A 22,693-nucleotide genomic window follows, 5' to 3' on the forward strand; every position below is an offset into this window, starting at 1 on the left:
TATGGATACTGTGTCAACTGACTTAACCATTTTATATCCAGGGTTCAAATCGTAATCAGACCACAAAAGATGATGTTGTATTCGATGAAACAGGTTGTCAATGGCGGTGGGACTTACCCAGCATTCACCGAGAGGCAGAATGTGCCCTATCTGTACAACAGGCGATTGCTGCGCAGGCGCAGTGTCGCTCTGACTGGAGCATGCGCAGTGCAGGTGTTCGGACGGGCCGGTGTCGGAACCGCAGGGAGACAGAAACTGACTGGAGGCGGCGGGTGAGTGAGGCCGAATCGAGCCGGCGGGTCGGGGGAGAGGCTTCAGAAACACCCGGTGTAGGCCGCAATCCCGGATCATAGCCTCCATGTCCCGCGTTTGCAGCTCCGGGGCTTCTTCCCGGTGACAGAGCCGGGTTCGGGGGAAGAGGCTCCGGAGCGGGAGATTCAAAAATTACGGGGAGACCGCGGGCCGCCCGAGGGCTCAGAAACTGGGAGGACGGACACAGGGTCCGGCTAAGACCCACCCGGGAGGGTCCCCCCTCCTGTGTCCCGCCCGGCGGCAGCTGGGTTCCCGCCTGAGACCCTGAATCAGAGACACAGGAGCTGGAGAACTGAACCAAGGCAGAGAAGAGGGAGGGAGAAAACTGGGAGAAACTGTTTTCAGATGCAGGAGTTTGTAACCAGAGGACACAGATTTATGATTTTGACAACAGAACCAGAGGGGGTGATGAGGAGAATATTTTTACGCAGTGATTTGATGTGATCTGGAATGCACACACTGACGGGGTTGGAAGCAGATAAAATAGCAACTTTCAAAGGGAATTGGATCAATAAATGAAGAGGGGAAAATTGGCAGAGTTATGGTGAATGGAACTAATTGGACGGCTCACTGATCTTTGTGACATTCTGAATTTTCCTCTCCTGAGGTTTTAACATTTGATCTTTTCAATCATAATGTGTCTCAAACAGAAGATTTAAAACGTTGGTTTCTACGAGCTGTCAGACCTGTTTCCTGTGTGTCTGTGTAACTCGGGAACTGCAGGCAAGGGTGAGAAGGAACCGATTCTTTTCAGTTCCTCAGATGCACCATTATCACCTCAGACAACAGAAATCTCTGGAGTTCCCCATGTCGTCATTGCCCTCCCCTTGGGTACAACAGCTCTCAGTCAAGTGGAGTCAGTCACACGTGTCTCTGTCATGACATTTCCACTCCTATTTTATCACACACCTCCCTGTGACACTCACCATAACACAGAAACCCAAATATCATTGCTTCCTTACACCTTGTCCTCCTATTACAATCGGATCTTTATTCTGCCTCTTTCCTCACTTAATGTAAGGTTCCCTGCAGTTAAAGTGACCTCTGTTATTAAGAACTGGAGTCGGCCTGTGTGATTATTTTTACACCAGACTCCAGTCAGCCCCACGTGCTGCAGTCGTAACTCCCTTCACAAACCCAAAGAGGAAGAGATTTTTTTTAAGGAGTGGATGGGCACGTCAAACCTGCAATCATGTCCCAGGAATGCTTTGCTGGATGGAGCAACTGCCCAGAATTGTCCCGACTGTCATTCCCTTCACTCCTTCTGAGTCTAAGAAAATATTCGGCAAAAGAACAGAGACTCCCATTTATAATGACACCAGGAGCATCGGCTCGGATGATGTGGTCGAGTTTCTGGAGGGGGCTTGAACCCACATCCTTCTGACTCGGGGTGAGAGTGCCACCAATTAGTCAATATTGATATCAGTTCCCATTCCACTAGACCATGTCTGTGTTATTACATTAAACCCATCCCATTCCCATTGCAGTGATCCTTGGCTCTGTTATTAGACATTAGGCAACACATTGACATCATATTATACTAATAGACCATGACTCACTTACATTGCTAGATGAGACCCAAACTTTGGTTTTGCTGCACTAGATACTGACTGCATTATCATCACATTGGATCCAATGATGTGTTAACTAACACACTGCAGCCTAACTCTTATTATTGGAACAAATACTGTATTTGTTACACTCAAGGTGAGCCAAACCTTTGTTATTCTTCCTTTGGGCCCATCTGCACTCTTACTGTATCAGACCCTGTGTTTGTAATTGTTACACTTATACTATGCCACTGTTATTATTAGAAAATAGCCTGTCTTTTATTCCAGTTCTGGTGTCTGTGTTTATTATTATCACTGGAAACATTTTTCCTGCTAGTTTTCAACTGGAACCTGTTTCTGCTATTTGATTGTCATATTTCCATGTTTTTAACTTTATTATTTAGTCTCTATGTGAATTTCCTCATGTAAGTCACACTGCAATTCAGCCTTTGGTCTGAAAACTTGCTTCTTGAATAAAATACCGTTATTATAGCTCACAGTGTAGGATCATAAGCTCAGAATTACCACTTGGCAGGGTACAGGTGGGTAAACAGTAACTGGGATTGAACCTCACCATCACACAGCACCTTCATGAAAGAAAGGAAGAAAAATCAGTGTTGCATCCCTGTTGATGTTGATGGGCCATATTCTACCACCTGAAGCATTCCGGGTATCATCATCTGCCATTGTCTTCAGATGGTACAGGAGCTAATGGATGGTGTTCAGCTCATCGTGTTTGTACCAGCGCTTTAGTGTAGCTATCGAATTAGTCCCACTCCCCTGCTCTTTACTCCTAGACTTGGATATTTCTTCCTTCAACTATTTATTCAATTCTCCCAAAAATGTTGCTCTTGAATCTGCTTCCAGCACCCTTTCAGGCAGTGATTTCCAGATCACAGCAACACACTGCTTAAAAAAAAGTTCTGAAATCTGTGTCCTCAGATTAGCAATTTTTCTGCTACTGGACACCCTTATTCTTTCAGTTTGTCAAAACTGTTCATGATTTTGAAAACTGCTTTGCATCTTTTTTGAGAAGGTGGTGGTGAGCCATCTTTTTGGCCTGCTGCAGTCCATGGTGTAAGTTCTGGGTATTTTAAGAGTCAACCATATTGCTGTGGGTCTGGAGTCATATGCAGGCCAGACCAGGTGAAGATGGCATATTTCTTTCTCTAAAGGGTATTAGTGAATCAGATGGGTTTTTATGACAAGCAACAATGGCTTCAGGGTCATCATGAGACCTGGTGGGAATCGAAACCCAGCCTCCAGAGCATTAACCCTGGTCTCTGGGTTACTAATCCAGTGACAATACCATCATGCCACCACCACCACCATCCTGCTTAACCCTTTGCTCCAAGGAAAACAATCCCAGTTTCTCCATATAGCTGAAGCCTCTTACCTTTGGTACCATTCTAGCAAATCTCTTCTGCACCCTCTCTAAGGCTTTCACATCCTGTTTAAAGTGTGATGCCCATAACTGAATACAGCACTCCAACTGAGGCATAACCGTTGGTTTATAAAATCAGTATTAACTCATTGAATATAAGCACACTCAAAATAATTTTTTTTAAATCTGCACTAAGAAATCGCATGGAGGTGTTCACAGGAGGCTTTTAACTGCTGCTACAATTGTATAACTGACATTCAATCCCCAGATAAAGAAGGGTACGATAACATCGTGGTTATCCATCAGTAATCCCTTCTGTCAAGGGTGATTCTTCCTTGTGGATGACTGGGTGCAAGTGATACGTCAGTGTTAGTTGTGTATTCACAGGTGACTAATGTGTCCTATCTTAGCCTTGCAGGCTCTCCTTACAGTGAGGACATGGGGTTTGTTGGCCAGTAGAGTTGGTGATGGATTGTTGACTCGAGCAGCTGCTCTCTCTGTCCCTCTCTCTCAGTGGCTGTTCTTGTTGATTGAAAAGTTCATGGATGATGATTCACCGTTTTGGAGGCAATTGGGAATCTGCTTCCCAAGTGTTTCTGTTAATAGAGCAGAATGTCAGGTAGGCCTTGAGATTGTCTTTGAAAAGTTTCCTTTGGCCCCATGTGAAGAGCCTCCCTGGTGTAGCTCCGAGTACAGCACCTGTTTGTCAATCTGAATTCAGGCATTCTGACAACATGCCCAGGCATAGTGGTTACATTACTGGATTAGCAATCTAGAGGGAATAATAATCTGGAGATGTGAGTTCAAAACTCATCACAACAGTTAGAGATTTTAAATTCAGTTAATTCAATAAATCTGGAATAAAAATCTACTATAAAAGCTGTTATCAGTGATCATGAAATGAATGGATTGTTATAAAAGTCCAACTGGTTCCCTGACATTCTTTAGGATGCCATCCCAACCTCATCTGGTCTACTGGTGACTGCAGACCAACTACAATGTGATGTGTTTGACCCTTTGAAATGGTGCATAAGCCACTTGGTCATATCAAAGCCGCTCGAAGAAAGTAAAATTCAATTGGATTGCAGCGGTTTGGGAAGGCAGGTCACCATCACATTCTCAAGGGCAATTACGGATGGCAATAAATGCCCGCATTGCCAGTGACACCCACATCCTGTGACGAATGAAAAAAAGGAGCTGCAGCCTGTTTCCAGATTACTGTGTTATTGGTATGTGACAGCATAACTAAAAATGCACAACCAGGAATATCCACGAGACAACAATCCTGACAGTTACTCACTGAAAGTATTCACTCAGTCACCCCATCTGCTAAATTCACATTTGACTGGAGGGATTGGATTCCCCATCATTGCTGCTGTTCTGGTAAAACTTTGGGGGATTTGCAATTCACCATCAATTCCCTTCTTTTTGGTGGATAATGGAGTTTCTGTGCACTTGGGCTTCTGTATAATTTGGTTCCTAATTTAAAAGCAAAATACTGCGGATACTGGAAATCTGAAACAAAAGCAAAAATTGCTGGAAAAACTCAGCAGGTCTGACAGCATCTGTGGAGAGGAAAACAGAGTTAATGTTACTACGGACTCGAAACATTAACCCTGTCTTCCTCTCCACAGGTGCTGTCAGACCTGCTGAGTTTTTCCAGCAATTTTTGTTTTTGTGTTGGTTCCTAATTTTATTGACTGCCCGACACTCGCCCCAATCCCCACATCTTTGCAAAAAAAACACTCACCACTACCAATTAGGCCATTCTCTGGCAAGGAATTTACCCAGCATCCCCCGCGGTGGTGAATGTCCCCTTTCCCCGCCAGAGGAGAGCAATGCGCAGGTGCATTATCGCCCAGTGTTTGGAGCATGCGCCATAATGGCGATGTGGCGTCTTCTGTCTGTCTTATCTTCAAACTGGAAAGGAAATGAAAACACGGAGGAACGATGGAGGCGCCGGGAGGACGGGGAGGGTTTCTAAACACTTTGTAAAGGCTCCAAACCTTGAATAAGACCCTGAGATACCCCTGTTTGTAGCCCGGTTCTTTTTTCCGAAGAAGCGCGTTAACGGCCGCCATTTTGGATCAGCGGGGTGCAGTGCGCATGCGCGGACGTCTTGTTTTTTTTGGTAAAAATTTACTTTATTCATAAAATGTCGTCAACCACATTCCAAACCATTTCAAACACACCATTACAAAGGTACAATCAGGTTCAACTTTTACAACATGTATCACCAGGTGCATCAGTACAAACAATATTACAATCATTTGCAGACATTCATTTTGAGCTAGACAGCCCGAGGGGATTTAAGCAGTTCCCAGTCCCTCGGTGCACTGTAGCAGAAAGGTCTTAGACAGCGACCCTTCCCCATTGCGCCTTTGCGGCAGCTGCCCCAAGCTTTAGTGCGTCCCTCAGCACGTAGTCCTGGACTTTGGAATGTGCCAGTCTGCAACACTCGGGCGGGGACAACTCTTTGCGCTGGAAGACCAACAAGTTTCGGGCAGACCAAAGAGCGTCTTTCACCGAGTTGATGATCCTCCAGCTGCAGTTGATGTTTGTCTCGGTGTGTGTCCCTGGGAACAGCCCGTAGAGCACAGAGTCCTGTGTCACAGAACTGCTCGGGATGAACCTCGACAGAAACCACTGCATCTCTCTCCAGACCTTCTTTGCAAAGGCACAATCTACAAGGAGGTGAACAACGGTCTCTTCCCCACCACAGCCACCTCGAGGGCAACGTGCCGAGGGGGTGAGACTCCTGGCGTGTAAGAAGGATCTGACGGGGAGGGCCTTTCTCACCACCAGCCAAGCTACGTCTTGGTGCTTGTTGGAAAGTTCTGGCGATGAGGCATTCTGCCAAATGACTTTGACAGTCTGCTCGGGGTACCATCCCAAAGGATCCACCCTCTCCTTTTCCCTCAGGGCCTCTAAGACGTTACGTGCCGACCACTGCCTGATGGACTTGTGGTCGAAGGTGTTTCACTGCATAAATTTTTCCATGAGGGACAGGTGGTACGGCACGGTCCAACTACTTGGAGCGTTCTGCGGTAGCGTGGCCAGACCCATCCTTCGCAACACCGGGGACAGGTAGAACTTCAGCACATAGTGACACTTGGTATTTGCGTACTGAGGGTCTACGCACCGCTTGATGCAGCCACACACAAAGGTGGCCATCGGTATGAGGGCGATGTTGGGCACGTTTTTTCCAATGTGTTCACATCCTTCCTGTGGTGCCCAGAACTGTACACAGTACTTCAGCTGAGATCTAAATAATGTCATATATAAGCTCAGCATAACCTACTTGCTCATGTAGTCTATGCCTCTATTGATAAAGCCCAGGATACTGTATGCTTTATTAACTGCTCTCTCCACCTGTCCTGCCACCTTTAATGATTTATGCACATATACACCCAAGTCCCTCTGCTCCAGCACCCCCTGAACAATTGTATCTTTATTTCATATTGTCTCTCCATGTTCTTCCTACCAAAATGCCACATCCAGTCGTGAATGATGGTGGACAATTAAACAACTCACTGGAGGAGGAGGTTCCACAAATATCTCCATCCTCAATGATGGAGGAGCCAAGAATATCAGTACAATAAATGCTGAAGCATTTGCTACAATCTTCAGCCAGAAGTGCCGAGTGGATGATCTATCTCGGCTTCCTCCGGAGTTCCCAAGTATTACAAATGCCAGCCTTCAGCCAATTCAATTCATTCCATATGATGTCAAGGCACGAGATACTACAACGGCTATAGGCCCTCTCAACATTCCGGCAATAGTACTGAAGACTTGTGCTCCAGAACTTGCCGCGCCTCTTACCAAGCTGCTCCAGTACAGCTGCTACACTGGCATCTACCCAGCTATGTGGAAAATTGCTCCAGTATGTCCTGTGCACAAAAAGCAGGACAAGTCCAACCTGGACAATTACTGCCCCATCAGCCTACTCTCGATCTTCAGTAAAGTAATGGGGAGGGGTCATCGACATTGCTATCAAGCGGTACTTGCTTGGCAATAGCCTACTCATTGACGTCCAGTTTGGGTTCCACCAGGGTCACTCAGCTCCTGACCTCATTACAGCCTTAGTTCAAACATGGACAAGAGAGCTGAACTCCCATGTGAGGTGAGAGTGATTGCCCTTGACATCAAGGCCGCATTTGACCGAGTGTAGCATCAAGGAGCCCTAGCAAAACTGAAGTCAATGGGAATCATAAGGAAAACTCTCCGCTGGTTGGAGTCATAGCTAGCACAAAGGAAGATGGTTGTGGTTGTTGGAGATCAGTCGTCTCAGCTCCAGGACATCACTGCAGGAGTTCCTTAAGGTAGTGTCCTCAGCCCAACAATCTTCAGCTGCTTCATCAATGGACCTTCCTTCCATCATAAGGTCAGAAGTAGGGATGTTCGCTGATGTTTGCACATTGTTCCGGGATTCTTCGGATACTCAAGCAGTCCATGTCCAAATACAACAAGGCCTGGATAATATCCAGGCTTATGCTGACAAGTGGCAAGTAACATTCACGTCACACAAGTGCCAGGTAGTGACCATCTCCAACAAGAGACAATCCAACCATTTCCCCTTGATGTTCAACGGCATTACCATCATTGCATCCCCCACTATCAACATTCTGTCAGTTACCATTGACCAGAAACTTAACTGGACTAGCCATATAAATGCTGTGGCTATAATAGCAGGACAGAGGCTAGGAATCATGCGAGGAGTAACTCACCTCCTGACTCCCCAAAGCCTGTCCACCATCTAAAAGGTACAAGTCAGGAGTGTGATGGAATACTCCCCACTTGCGTAGATGAGTGCAGCTCCCACAACACTCAAGAAGCTTGACACTGTCCAGGACAAAGCAGCCTGCTTGATTGGCATCACATCCACAAACATTCACTCCCTCCACCACCAACACACAGTTGCAGCAGTGTGTACCATCTACAAGATGCACTGCAGGAATTCACCAAGGGTCCTTCGGCAGCACCTTACAAACCCACGACCACTACCATCTAGAAGGACAAGTGCAGCAGATAGATGGGAACGCCACCAGTTGAAAGTTCCCCTCCAAGTCACTCACCATCCTGACTTGGAAATATATCACCGTTCCTTCACTTTCGCACAGTGGATGTACCTACTTCACATGAAGTGCAGCGGTTCAAGAAGGCAGCTCACTACCACCTTCTGAAGAGCAACTAGGGATGGGCAATAAATGATGGCCCAGCCAGCGAAGCCCACATCCCATGAATGAATAAAAACAAAAATCACCTCACACTTCTCCACAACGAACATCATCTGCCAGATAGATGTGCCTTGACAGATAGTGTCCACTCCACAAACTTGCCTCCGTCCTTTTGAAGTTCAACATTGTGCTTCTCAAAGTTTACAATTCTTCCAAGTTTCCTATCATCCCCCAACTTCGAGATTATCCGAACTCTTTGGCTGCAATTCCAATCGAATGAAAACGATATTTCGAGTCTGCGCGGGTGAAACAAGTACCTAATTTTAATCCCATTTTCCAGCAGGAGGCCCATGGCCTTGTATGCCATGGCATCGCAAGTGCACATCCAAATTAAATGTTATGAGGGTATCTGCCTCTACCACCCTTTCAGGCAGTGAATTCCAGACTCCCACTACCCTTTGGGTGAAAAAATACTTCCTCAAATCCCCTCTAATCCTCCTTCCCCTTACTTTAAATCTATGCCCCCTGGTTATTGATCCCTCCATCAAAGGGAAAAGTCCCTTCCTGTCTACCCTATCTATGCCCCACATAATTTTATACACCTCAATCATATCCCCCCTCAATCTCCTCTGCTCCAGGGAAAATAACCCCAGTCTATCCAATCTCTCCTCATAACTAAAACTCTCCAGCCCAGGCAACATCCTGGTAAATCTCCTCTGCACTCTGTCTAGTGCAATCACATCCTTCCTATAATTCAGATTCCAGAACTAAAGGCAATACTCTAACTGTGGCCTAACCAGCGTTTTATACCGTCCCAACATAACCTCCCTATTCTTATATTCTATGCCTCGGCTAATAAAGGCAAGTATCCCATATGCCTTATCTACCTGTTCAGCTACATTAAGGGACCAGTGGACGTGCACACCAAGGTCCCCCGATCCTCGGTACTTCCCAGGGTGCTCCCATTCATCGTGTATTCCCGTGCCTTGTTTGTCCTGCCCAAGTGCATCACCTCAAACTTATCTGGATTAATTTCCATTTGCCACTGACCAGCCCGACTATATCCTCCTACAATCTAAGGCTATCCTCCTCACTATTTACCACCCCATCAATTTTCGTGTCATCCATGAACTTACTGATCAATCCTCCTACATTCAAGTCTAAATCATTTATATATACAGCAAACAGCAAGAGACCCAACACTGATCCCTGTGGAACCCCGCTGGACACAGGCATTCAGTCACAAAAACACCCCTCGACCATCACCGTCTGCTTCCTGCCACTCAACCAATTCTGGATCCAATTTGCCAAATTGCCTTGGATCCCATGGGCTCTTACCTTCATTATCAGTCTCCCATGTGGGACTTTATCAAAAACCTTGCTGAAGTCCAAGTAGACTACGTCAAATGCATTGCCCTCATCTGCACACCTGGCCACCTCTTCAAAAGATTCAATCAAATTGGTCAGACATGACCTCCCCTTAACAAAACCATGCTGACTGTTCTTGTTTAATCCCTGCCTCTCCAAGTGTAGATTAATTCCATCCCCCAGAATTGCTTCCAATAGTTTCCCCACCACTGAGGTTAGACTGACTAGCCTGTAGTTCCCTGGTTTATCCCTTCCTGCATTCTTGAATGACGGGACCACATTGGCTGTCCTCCAGTCCTCTGGCACCTCTCCTGTGGCCAGACTTGCCTCACTGACTGACAGGAATGGATTTTGGAAACTCCTTTTACAGGGGGTTAGAAAAGGAGGATTTACAGAAGGGAAACTAAAATGTTTTCCTGATGGGATCTTCTACAGGAATTGTGTTGGTGAGTGGTCAGAAAAGGGCAAATGAAATTAAATCCAGAAAAGTACGAGGTAATGCATTTGGGGAAAGCAAACAAAGCAAGGGAATACTCAAAAAACAGGAGGATATTGAGAGGGCTGAAGGAAGTGAGAGACCTTGGACTGCATGTCCACTGGTCCCTGAAGGTGGCAGGACAGATTTACAAAAATGTTGCCAGGGCCGGACAATTGCAGCTATGAAGAAAGATTGGATCGGCTAGGGTTGTTTTCCTTAGAACAGAGGAGGCTGAGGGGTGATGTAACTGAGGTACACAAAATTATGAGGGGTCCAGATAGCGTAGACAGTAAAGGCTTGTTTTCCCTAGCTGAGAGGTCAATTACCAGGGTCCATAGATTTAACGTGATTTGGTAGGAAGATTAGAGGGGACTTAAGGAAAAATCTCTTCACCCAGAGTGTGGTGGGTGTTTGGAATTCACTGCCTGGTTTGGCGGTGGAGGCAGAAACCCTCAACTCAATTAAAAGGTACCTGGGTCTGCGTCCAAAGTGCTGTAACCTGCAAGGCTACGGACCATGTGCAGGAAGGTGGGATTAGAATGGGTGGCTAGTTTTTTATTTTTCGGCCTGCATAGATACGATGGGCTGAATGGCCTCTTTCTGTGCCATAACTTTTCTGTAGTTCAATGAATTGTTTCTGAACTGCCTCACTATCCCATTAATATAAATAGACTGTCGGTTGCTGTGAGTGTCAGACTATATTGTGTCTCCTCATTCTTCCCCCTTCTCCCACTCCGAGTTCCAGGCTGGAGGCTCCTGCGGCTCGATGTGTAGCTTTGGTGGGAATGTGGGTCAGTTCTTGGGCCCAGAGATCCTGGAGGGTTGTAGGGCTGGAGGAGATAATAGAGATTGGGAGAGGGGAGGCCATGGAGAGATTTGAAAACAAGGATCAGCATTTTAAAATTCAGGTGCTGCTGAACCGGGAGCCAATGTGGGTCAGCAAGCACGGGATGGTAGGCCAATGGGACTTGGTGTGAGTGAGGACATAGACAGCAGAGTTTTGGATGATCTCACGTTTACTGAAGGTAGAATATGGGAGGCCGGTCACGATTGTGTTAGAATAATCAAGTTTAAAGTTAACAGTTTGATGGATGTAAGTTTCAGAAGCAGATGAGCTGAGGCAGGGGCAAAGTCAGGCAATGTTACTGAGGTGGAAATGGGCAGTCTTAGTGATAGTGCAGATTTGTGGTCAGAAGCTCACCTTCTGGTCAAATATGAAATTGAGGTTGCAAACAACATGCTTTAACTTCACACAGTTTGTGTACCATCGACAAGGTGCACTGCAGCAACTCACCAAGGCTCCTTCGACAGCACCTTCCAAAGCTGAGACCTCTGCCATCTAGAAGGACAAGGGCTGCAGATAGATAGTAACACCACCACCTGGAAGATCCCCCCCAAGCCACACACCATCCTGACTTGGAAATATATCATCATTCCTTCACTGTCGCTGGGTCAAAATCCTAGAACTCCCTCCCTAACAGCACTGTGTGCGTACCGACACCACATAGACTGCAGCGGTTCAAGAAGGCTAAAAGATTAGTTAAGGAAAAAGTGGGACCTATCAGAGATGAAGATGGAAACTTGTGTGTAAATGCAGAGGCTGTGAGAAGGGTTTTGAATGAATATTTTGTCTCCATGTTTACAAAGGAGAGGATGGAAATATAGTAGTCCAGGAGGAACACTGCAAGATATTGGACTGGATAGTCATAAAGAGAGAGGAAGTACTCGAAGGGTTGAAACCCTTGAAAGTTGATAAGTCACCAGGGCCAGATGGATTGTTTCCAAGGCTGCTGAAGGAAGTCAGGGAGGAGATAGCAGATGCTCTGAGGATGATTTTCCAATCTTCACTAGATACAGGGGAGGTACTGGAGGACTGGAGAAATACAAACGTAGTTCCATTGTTTTAAAAGGGATCAAAGGAAATGCCAATTATAGGCCAGTTAGTCTTACATCGGTGGTGAGCAAATTAGCAGAATCAATCCTGAGAGATTGGATTAACTGTCATGTGGAAAGGCATGGGCTTGTCAGGGATGGTCAGCATGGATTTGTTAAAGAAAGGTCCTGCCTCATAAATTTGATTGAATTCTTTGAGGAAGTGACAAGAAGGGTTGATGAAGGTAGTGCAGTGGATGTTGTGTACATGGATTTTAGCAAGGCGTTTGACAAGGTCCCACATGGCAGATTGGTCAGGAAAGTAAAAGCCCATGGGATTCAGGGTAATGTTGCAAACTGGATAAAAGGTTGGCTTTGTAACAGGAAAGGGTAATGTTCGATGGATGCCCTTGCGAATGGAAAGTTGTCTCATTTGGTGTTCCCAGGGCTCAGTGTTGGGACCCTTGCTGTTTGTGTTATACATTAACGATTTGGACGTGAACGTGGGGGGGACGATTGGGAAATTTGCAGATGACACAAAGATTGGCAGAGTAGTGGATAGTGTAGAGGATAGCCATAATCTCTAAAACAATATAGATGGGTTGGTGGAGTGGGCGTTAAAGTGGCAGATGGATTTTAACATAGATAAGTGTGAGGTCATACATTTAGGGAGGTCAAACAGTTACAAGGATTACACAATAAATGGGAATATACTGATAGGGGTAGATGAAGTGAGAGATCTTGGCGTACAAGTACACAGGTCCCTGAAGGCAGCAGTTCAAGTAGACAAGGTTGTAAAGAAGGCATATGAATGCTCTCCTTCATTGGCAGAGGTATAGAATATAAAAGTAAGGATATCATGTTGGAATTGTATAAAACACTGGAGAGGCCACAACTGGAGTGTTGTGTGCAGTTCTGGTCACCACATTATGGGAAGGACATAATAGCTCTGGAGAGAGTGCAGAGGAGGTTTACAAGAATGTTGCCAGGGTTAGAAAAGTGTAACTATGAGGAGAGATTGGATAGGTTGGGGTTATTTTCCTTAGAACAAAGAAGGCTGAGAGGTGACTTGATTGAGGTGTACAAAATTATGAGGGGAATAGATAGAGAGGACAGGATAAAATTGTTTTCCTTGGTAGAGAATTCTAGATCCAGGGGACGTAGATTCAAGATAAGTGGCAGAAGGTGTAGGGGGGAACATGAGGAAGAACTTTTTTACGCAGAGGGTAGTGGGTGTCTGGAATTCGCTGCCCAAGTTGGTGGTAGAGGCAGAAACTTTAAACTCCTTTAAAAAGTACCTGGATCTGCACTTAAAGTGCTGTAAGCTGCAGGGCTATGGACCGGGAGCAGGAAGGTGGGATTAGAAAGGGTACCTGGGTGTCCTCGGGCTGGCATGGACAAGATGGGCCAAATGGCCTCCTTCTGTGCTGTAACTTTTCTATAGTTCTATGGGTATAATGATGGCAGATTTGAAGGAAAGATGGACAGTACTTGAGAGAGAAAACTGTTGACATATTCAGTGAAAATGGGGAAGTTGAGTGATCAGTAGTTTAGTGGGTGTAGGGTCAATAGAGCAAGAGATGAATTTCATGGACAAGATGAGCTCTGAGAGGGCATGAGGGGAGATGGAAGGGAAACTACAGAAAGATGTGAGTTCAGGGCTCAGGTATTGGGGAACTTTAGGGAGGGCGAGTGGAAAGGAGGGAAGCAGCAAAGGCAGCTCATCCGATTGTCTCAATCTTGGTGACAAAGAAGCTCCATGAGACCCTCACACCAGTTGTTGGGGGTGAGGATGGAGGGAGAGCATTTCAAAAGGAATGAACTTGTGTTAGAGATATTAAAAAGGTTCAACACATTGTGCCTTTTAACACAAAACTAATTTATTTGATATTTATCCAGAATATTTGCCCCCCCCTAAGTGGTCTGTAGTTTATTAACATCAGCAGAAACAGATCCCAATGAACATGGTTCAGTCCTGGATGTGATTAACAGCAAAATCCCACCACTTTAGTTACTTGTGAACTCGCTGGTGTGTCAGCAGGTTGGATGAGGTAGTGAATCCCTTCCCACACTGGGGGCAGGTGAATGGCCTCTCCCCAGTGTGAATTCGTTGGTGTGCCAGCAGGTTGGATGAGGTAGTGAATCTCTTCCCACACTGAGGGCAGATGAACGGCCTCTCCCCAGTGTGAATTTGCTGGTGTGTCAGCAGGCTAGATAACTGAGTGAATCCCTTCCCACACTGGGGGCAGGTGAATGGCTTCTCCCCAGTGTGAACTCGCTGGTGTCTCAGCAAGCTAGATAACTGAGTGAATCCCTTCCCACACTGGGGGCAGGTGAATGGCTTCTCCCCAGTGTGAACTCGCTGGTGTCTCAGCAGGTAGGATGAGGCAGTGAATCCCTTCCCACACTCAGAGCAGATGAAAGGTCTCTCCCCTGTGTGAACTTGCTGGTGTGTCAGCAGGTGGGATGACTGAGTGAATCCCTTCCCACACTGAGGGCAGGTGAATGGCCTCTCCCCAGTGTGAATTCGCTGGTGTACAGTGAGTTGAGATGATCGCCTGAACCCAGTACCGCAGTGAGAGCATTTAAATGGTCTCTCGTCAGTGTGAACACGTTGATGGGACATCAGCTCGCAGGAACTTTTAAAGCACTTCCCACAGTCTGGGCATTTAAAAGGTCTCTCTTCACTGTGAACTCGCTGGTGGCTCAGCAGGTAGCTTGAAAGAGTAAATCCCTTCCCACACGTTGAGCAGGTGAACGGCCTCTCCCCAGTGTGACTGCGCCGATGCTCTTCCAGCTCTGACGGGAATCTGAATCCCTTCCCACAGTCCCCACATTTCCATGGTTTCTCCCCGATGTGGCTGCACTTGTGTCTTGACAGGCCAGATGATCGGTTGAAGCCTCGTCCACACACAGGACACATGTACGATTTCTCTCCACTGTGAACGGTACTTTCTCCTTCCATGTTCAAAATCAAATGATATTCAGGGCGAATGTCAGATTCTGCTGTGATGTTTTGTTTCTGTTTCCCGACTGCAAATCCTCCCCTTCTAATACCCTGTGAAATTGATTTAAAACAGAAAAAAAGGTGTGAGAGAGAATCCACAAAAACACAAATGCAGGTTGTGAAATTGAGCTGCATGAATCTGGTAATTTGTGGGGCCGGCACCAGGGAAAAGTGACCATGAAAACTGCCGGATTGTCATAAAAACCCAACTGGTTCACTAATGTCCTTCAGGGAATGGAACCTGCCACCTGGTCTGGGTCTACACAAGACTCTGGCCTCCATGGGATGAAAGAGAGAGGTGGGAGGTGCAGGGGGTGAAGATGTGTTTAATACATCTTCAGCTCAACCAGAACTTTGGCAGAATATCCCAAACCCTCAACATCCACTACCTAGAAGTATGAAAGTAACACGTGTCAATGAACACCATCACCTCCAACTCACACACTGTCCTAACTTGTCTGACATCCAGTACTGGATGAGCAGAAAGTTCCTCCATTTAAATGTTGGGAAGATGAAAGCCATTGTCTCCACTCCCTAACCACCGACTCCATCCCTCTTGCAGCTCTCTGAGGCTGAACCAACCTATTCACAATCTTGTTGTCAAATTTCAGCCCAAGCTGAGCTACTGACTACAAATCACTAAAACCACCCATTTCCACCTCAGTAACATCGCCCAGCTGTGCCACTGCCTCAGAGCACAGCCCGGTCCCCACAGTGGCGCTCTGGGTTCCTGTTCTCATTGATAGGGGACTTTCTGACCCACAGGGAATTCTGGATAAACCAGCCGCCATCGAGACCAATCAGTGAACAGCCATTTTTTTCCCCCAGTTGGTAAATTGGAAGATCCATGGCAAGGGGAATATTGGACAGGAAGCACAATGAGAGGTTCGGACACTTTATTAAATACTTACAGCAGAAGCACATTAATCTGATCGGAGATCACTTCCTCACGAGCAGCCAGCGGTGTGAAGCCTCCTGAGATTCCGGTCCCTCAGTATCTGTGGATGGAAACCATCCTGGTACCTTGTCTATCTTTCAATACAGACAGCTTATCCAATATCTCATCAATTTTAAACCCTTCAAGGGTCTCAACTATCTCCTTTTTCATCAGGACCTGTGCAATGTATTTTTCTTTGGTAAAGGCAGGTGCAAATTGTTAGTTTAATACCTCAGCTATGCCCCTTGCCTCTATGTGTAAATCCCCTTTGTGGTCCCTAATCAGCCCCACCCATACCTTTATCACCCTTTACCTAGTTGTATGCCTACAGAAGACATTTTAATTTTTAAGTTACCTGCCAATCTCTTTTCATACTCTCTCTTTGCTTCTCTTAATTGCTTTTCCAATTCTACTTTGAACTTTTTTTATTCAGCTTGGTTCTATTTTACACCTGACATCTGCAAGAAGCACATTTTTTCTTCTTCATCTTAATCTCTGTCGTTTTTGTCATCGTGAGAGCTCTGGACTTCTTGCCCCTATCTTTTGCCTTGTGGGAATAAACCTTGACTGTGTCTAAACTACCTCTTTTTCAAAGGCTGCCAATTTTTCAATTCCAGTTTCACCTGCCAACCTTTGATTCTAACTTAACTGGGTCAGATCCATTCTTACCCCACTGAAATTGGCTTTCCCCCAGTTCATTATTCTCATACTTACCTGAAACCTTTGCCTACAGACAAACTGTTTCACTTCCACATTCAAACTTTGATGATATTCAGGTCCTGATTAATCGAGTGACTCTGTCAGATGTTGATGTGATGTTTGGATTGAGTTTCCCGTCTGTCAATCCTCCACTTCCAGTGCCCTGTAAGTTTACAATAACCGTCACTATAAATCCAGGATAGAAACTGAGAAGGGACAAACATTTCTTTTGATTTGAGTTTGCTGTGTGTAAATCTTCCCCTTCTAATCCCCTGTAAAAGGAGTTTCCAAAATCCGTCCCTGTCAGTCCAGGATAGAAATACACAATATCATCTCCTCCTGCTGACAGGGACAGGGATGATCGCGCATGCGCCCTGCTGCACAAGATGGCGGCCGTTAACCCGGGTCTCTCACCTAGGGACACGGATCGGGGGAACTGCCGCCCACAGATACCAGCGAGGAACCGGTAGCTTGTTATTCTGGCTTCAGAACGGCTCAAGGTGTTTACGAAACCTGCCCGTCCACCGGCCGGCTGCATCTCTCCCTCAATTCAGCCCTTTATCTTACCGGCTGCGGACCTGACAAACAGGCAGCTTTCTTTCGCCCTCACTCACACTGCGCATGCTCCAAACTCGAGGCGGGACTGCACCTGCGCTCTGATGTCCAGCTCCAGCAGCCACACTGCACATGCAAACGTCACAATGTCCAGGTGATTGACGGCAGCTCCGGACCAATGGTGGATGGGGGCGGGACTGCAGGATCAAGGGGGTACGGTTGGCCCTCCAACCAATCGGAGTGAATGAGGGGCGGGGTTGAGCGCGGATCTCCCTCATTGGCTGAAACTCTGCATCATTTTGAAAACAGATTTGTCTCAAACTCCAGGAGAAAGCTGGACTTTTCTGTTTGTGGCTTTAAACAGATGAAACCCTGTGGGTGTGGAGCAAACATTTCAACATTTGTTTCTGAAATTTGGGAACATGGTGAAACGAGGCACAAACTTAAAGGAATAACTGGGCAGACAGGGAATGTCACCACAACAAGGGAGTCCTTGGTTTCAATAAATGAGCAGGCAGGAGGGTTTAGGACACCATGGTCCGCTGTGGCGAGTGCGAGTGGAGGACCTTGAGACCGGCAATCAGCAGCACCTACTCTTGGCTAAGATCAAGTGTTGCAGGAGCGACACCATGGTCCTGCCATGGCAAGGTCGGGATGGAAGGGCGAAAACCAATCGAAATCCGAATTCATACCGTGGGTTACCTATCACCGTCCGAGTCACGGTGAACCACAGCGACGAAGGAGGATCACCTATGGATCGGGGCTTCTTCACCAGGAGGATCCTGTTGAAGGCGTGCGGCTTCCAAGCTACGGAGATCTTCACCCTGCACGACTCCCGCAAAGGTGGTTATTTTGACGTCACGTTCAAGCAAGTGGCAGACTGCGTCCGGCTCCTGAGGGTGTTCGAGGAGAAGAGAGACCTGCCGGAGATGAAGATCCTGACGGCGGAGCCGCACTTTTCTCTGCCGTTGCAACGGGAACGTGAGGTGATGGTGCATGTGTACAACCCCTTCGTCCCTGTCGCCGACGTGGTCACCTTCCTCACCAGGTACTTCGATAAGGTGGGGAGCGGCACTGAGATTCGAGACGACTTGGGGATCTGGACAGGCAAACGCCTGTTTAAGGTCACGCTAAAGACCGATGGTAAGGGAGCCATTTTCCACCCTCCCTCCAGTTTCGCAATCGGGGGAAACCGTGGCTACCTGGTCTACGCTGGGCAACCCAAGCATTGCCGCTCATGCGGCAAGGCTGGTCATGGGGCGGCCAACTGCAGCGCCTCCCTCTGCAAGATCTGCAAACAGGAAGGGCACCAGACAAAAGACTGCAAACAGGCCAAGTGCTGCAACCTGTGTGGCGAGGCAAGTCACCTCTACAGGACCTGCCCCAAACGCTGCCGTACTTACGCACAGGCAGCCAAAGCCGACCACGGGGAAGCAGAAGAAATGTTCCGTGTCACTCCAACCACCAAGGCCCCCAGGGAGCTCAACGGGACAAAGGAGGACACAGAGAGAGACAAGGTGGAGAAAGAGATTGAGGCAACAGAGAGCCAATCAACAGCACCACCCCCTGAACCTTCCAGTCCTCAGGACAGCGAATCAATGGAGGAGGAGGCAGCAGTGGAAAAGCAGCAGGGGGAGTGGCGGACGGTGAAGAACAAGAAAAGTAAGAGGGAGCGAAGAAGAAGCAAAGGCGTTTCCCAGAGAAGCGGCAAGAGGCGTCTCCCATCCGACACGGATGACAAGGGCAGCAGCTCTTCGGATGAGGAAGTGCCAGAGCGGCACCGACAGAAGAGGCGGCAAAGCTCCAGGGCGTTGGAGGACGAGACACCCGAGCTCCAGAAAATTGGAGACAACAAGGAGACCAACGCACCCCAACTTTGCCTGCAACCTGAGGAGGCCAGTGCACCACAGCCCCTGGAATCTGGGAGCAGTGAGGCAATCATCGCACCCCAGCTCCAGGAAGCCGGGAACAGCAACCCCCCAGAGGGGGTGAGTTTTGGAGAAGCTTCTCCAGCAAAGGTCATCTCAAAACCCGCTCACTACGTGAACCTCCAGATGCCACTGGAGCAGAACACGGCCAAGGAGATCTACCTCAGCCCATCCAAAGTGAAGGAATTTGAGCTCACTACGGGTATGAAGGAGCAGACTAAAGGTCTGGGACTCTCAGAGACAGTGGGTTTGGTAGGAGAATAAATGCTTTAATATGGGTTTAAAGATTGTATCCATAAATGTGCGTAGCATTAAATCTACTACGCGATGTGTTGCGACCTTGGACTACCTTGCCAAGGTCAAAGCTGACCTGTTGTTTCTGCAGGAGTGTGCGATACCGCACCTCAGCTCCTACAGGCAATGGTCACGATGGTGGTCCCACGGGCCATCGATCTGGTCGGGCGGAAACGACTCTCGTTCCTCCGGCCTGGGTATTCTGCTGCGGGGAGGCAACTTCACCGTCTCCGAGGTCAAGGAGGTGGTGGGCGGGCGACTCCTGGTAGCAGACGTAATGTACAAGAACGCTCCACTCCGGTTAATTAACGTGTACGGCCCGGCACAAGGGGCTGAGCGGCTGGAGGTTTTTCAGCAGCTCCCACTGCTGCTGGCGACCTCCAGGCCGGTCATTCTGGGCGGGGACTTCAACTGCATCATCGATGCGGCTGGACGATCCGGCAGGGCCGGAAGCAGATTGGACGCTACGTCCAGATCCCTGATGGAAACAGTTAAGGATGCCAAGCTGCACGACGTCTTCAGCAACCCTGCAGACGGAGCGCAGCGTAGATACACCTGGTCGCGGCCAGACGGGTCCATTCGTTCCAGGATAGACTTCCTGTTTGTGTCCCGTGCATTCACAGTCAGATCCACCGAGGTCAAGCCGGTGTTCTTCTCTGACCACTGCCTCCTACTGGCGGACTGCCACTTGGAGGAAGACCTGAGGGTGGGCAGGGGGGCATGGAAGCTAAATGTGCAACTGCTGACCCCAGAGAACATTGAGGAGCTCAAGAGGGATTACAAAGGTTGGAGAACCGTGAAACCCCTCTTTGAGTCCCTGACACACTGGTGGGAAGTGATCAAGGGAAGCATCAAGAGGTTTTTCATCCTCAAAGGCACCCAGAAAGCTAGAAAGGAACAGAGGGAAATGTCCCGACTCCAGGAAAAGATGCAGAATCTGCTCCGGCTGCGGTCGATGGGGGTCGATGTCAAGGAGGAGCTCCAAGAGGTGAAGGGCCAGCAAGCCTCGCACTTTGCCTCGGAGGCCTCCAAGATCATCTTCCGTTCCAGAGTCCGCTCCGTGGAGCAGGATGAGACGTGCTCACGTTTCTTCTTCCAAAAGGTACACAGAGAGCGCTCTGTGATCAGCAGCCTGAAGGAAGAAGACGGCTCAGTAAAGTCATCACGGTCCGACATTCTGAGGATCAGCAAATCCTTTTATGCCGGACTGTATGACGTGAAGCCCACGGACAGCACGGCCTCCCAGTCCTTCCTGTCCTCTATCACGGAGGTCCTAGACCACAGTACTCGGGAGAGCCTAGACAAACCGCTAACCCCTGACGAACTGACTAAGGCCCTCGAGTCCTTCGAGAAGAGTAAAACCCCCGGAAGCGACGGCCTGCCGGCGGAGTTGTATTCGGCTCTGTGGGACTTGATCGGCCCAGACCTGCTAGAAGTGTACGAGAGTATGCTCCTGGCCGGCAGCATGTCAGAATCCATGAGGAAAGGCATCATCACCCTCATCTACAAGCACAAGGGGGAAAGGGAGGAAATTAGAAATTGGCGACCCATTTCACTGTTGAATATGGACTATAAGATTCTGTCCAAGGTCATCGCCAACCGGGTCAAATCCGCTCTGGAATTGGTGATTCACCCTGACCAGACCTGCTCTGTGCCAGGCAGGAAGATCTCTGACAGCCTGGCGCTGCTCAGGGATACGATTACCTATGTACAGGACAGGGGTGTGGATACCTGCCTCATCAGCTTGGATCAGGAGAAGGCCTTTGACAGAATATCGCACACCTACATGGGGGATGTGCTCTCCAAAATGGGGTTTGGGGAGGGAATTCGAAATTGGATCCAACTGCTCTACACTAACATCAGTAGCGCAGTCTCAATCAATGGGTGGGAAACAGATAGCTTTCCGATTAAATCTGGAGTCAGGCAGGGCTGCCCTCTCTCGCCTGTCCTTTTTGTGTGCTGCATAGAACCCTTTGCCGAGTCCATCAGGAAGGATCCGGGCATAAGAGGAGTGACGATCCCAGGCAGTGGAGGCACTCAGGTAAAAGCCTCCCTGTACATGGACGACGTCGCCGTCTTCTGCTCGGATCCGCTGTCGGTGCGCAGACTGATGCACGTCTGCGACCAGTTCGAACTGGCCTCGGGAGCCAAGGTAAATCGTGGGAAGAGCGAGGCCATGTTCTTTGGGAACTGGGCTGACCGATCCTTTGTCCCCTTCACTGTCAGGGCTGACGGCCTGAAGGTGCTGGGGATATGGTTCGGAGGGACCGGGGCATGCGTTAGAAACTGGAAGGAGCGAGTGGCTATGGTGAAAAGGAAACTGGGCATGTGGGAGCGACGCTCCCTCTCCATTGCGGGTAAGAACCTGGTCATCAGGTGTGAGGTACTCTCGCTGTTGCTGTACGTGGCGCAGGTCTGGCCCATTCCACACTCCTGCGCGATGGCGATCACTCGAGCCATCTTCCGCTTTATCTGGAGGTCGAAAATGGATCGTGTCTGCAGGGACGCGATGTACAAGCCTCTAGATAAAGGGGGAAAAAACGTGCCCAACATCGCCCTCATACTGATGGCCACCTTTGTGTGCGGCTGCATCAAGCGGTGCGTAGACCCTCAGTACGCAAACACCAAGTGTCACTACGTGCTGAGGTTCTACCTGTCCCCGGTGTTGCGAAGGATGGGTCTGGCCACGCTGCCGCGGAACGCTCCAAGTAGTTGGACCGTGCCGTACCACCTGTCCCTGGTGGAAAAATTTATGCAGAAAAACACCTTTGACCACAAGTCCATCAGGCAGTGGTCAGCACGTAACGTCCTAGAGGCCCTGAGGGATAAGGAGAGGGTGGACCCTGTGGGATGGTTCCCCGAGCAGACTGTCAAAGTCATTTGGCAGAATGCCTCATCGCCAGAACTTTCCAACAAGCACCAAGACGTAGCTTGGCTGGTGGTGAGAAAGGCCCTCCCCGTCAGATCCTTCCTACACGCCAGGAGTCTCACCCCCTCTGCACGATGCCCTCGAGGTGGCTGTGGTGGGGAAGAGACCGTTGTTCACCTCCTTGTGGATTGTGCCTTTGCAAAGAAAGTCTGGAGAGAGATGCAGTGGTTGCTGTCGAGGTTCATCCCGAGCAGTTCTGTGAC

At 48.3% G+C, this 22,693-nt stretch overlaps 1 protein-coding gene across 1 annotated transcript in view; it reads right to left on the reverse strand.

Moving 5' to 3' along the window:
- Positions 1 to 14,056: 14,056 nt before the first annotated feature.
- Positions 14,057 to 22,693, reverse strand: part of LOC144697431 (uncharacterized) — a 101,229-nt gene continuing 92,592 nt past the window's right edge. The window contains exon 5 of the mRNA XM_078569408.1: positions 14,057 to 14,819. Coding sequence (XP_078425534.1) covers positions 14,153 to 14,819 — 667 coding nt within the window. The 3' untranslated portion in view covers positions 14,057 to 14,152. The remainder of the gene's footprint in view (positions 14,820 to 22,693) is intronic.

Source organism: Cetorhinus maximus, chromosome 23, assembly GCF_964194155.1.
Source record: "Cetorhinus maximus chromosome 23, sCetMax3.hap1.1, whole genome shotgun sequence".
Taxonomy (NCBI): domain Eukaryota; kingdom Metazoa; phylum Chordata; class Chondrichthyes; order Lamniformes; family Cetorhinidae; genus Cetorhinus; species Cetorhinus maximus.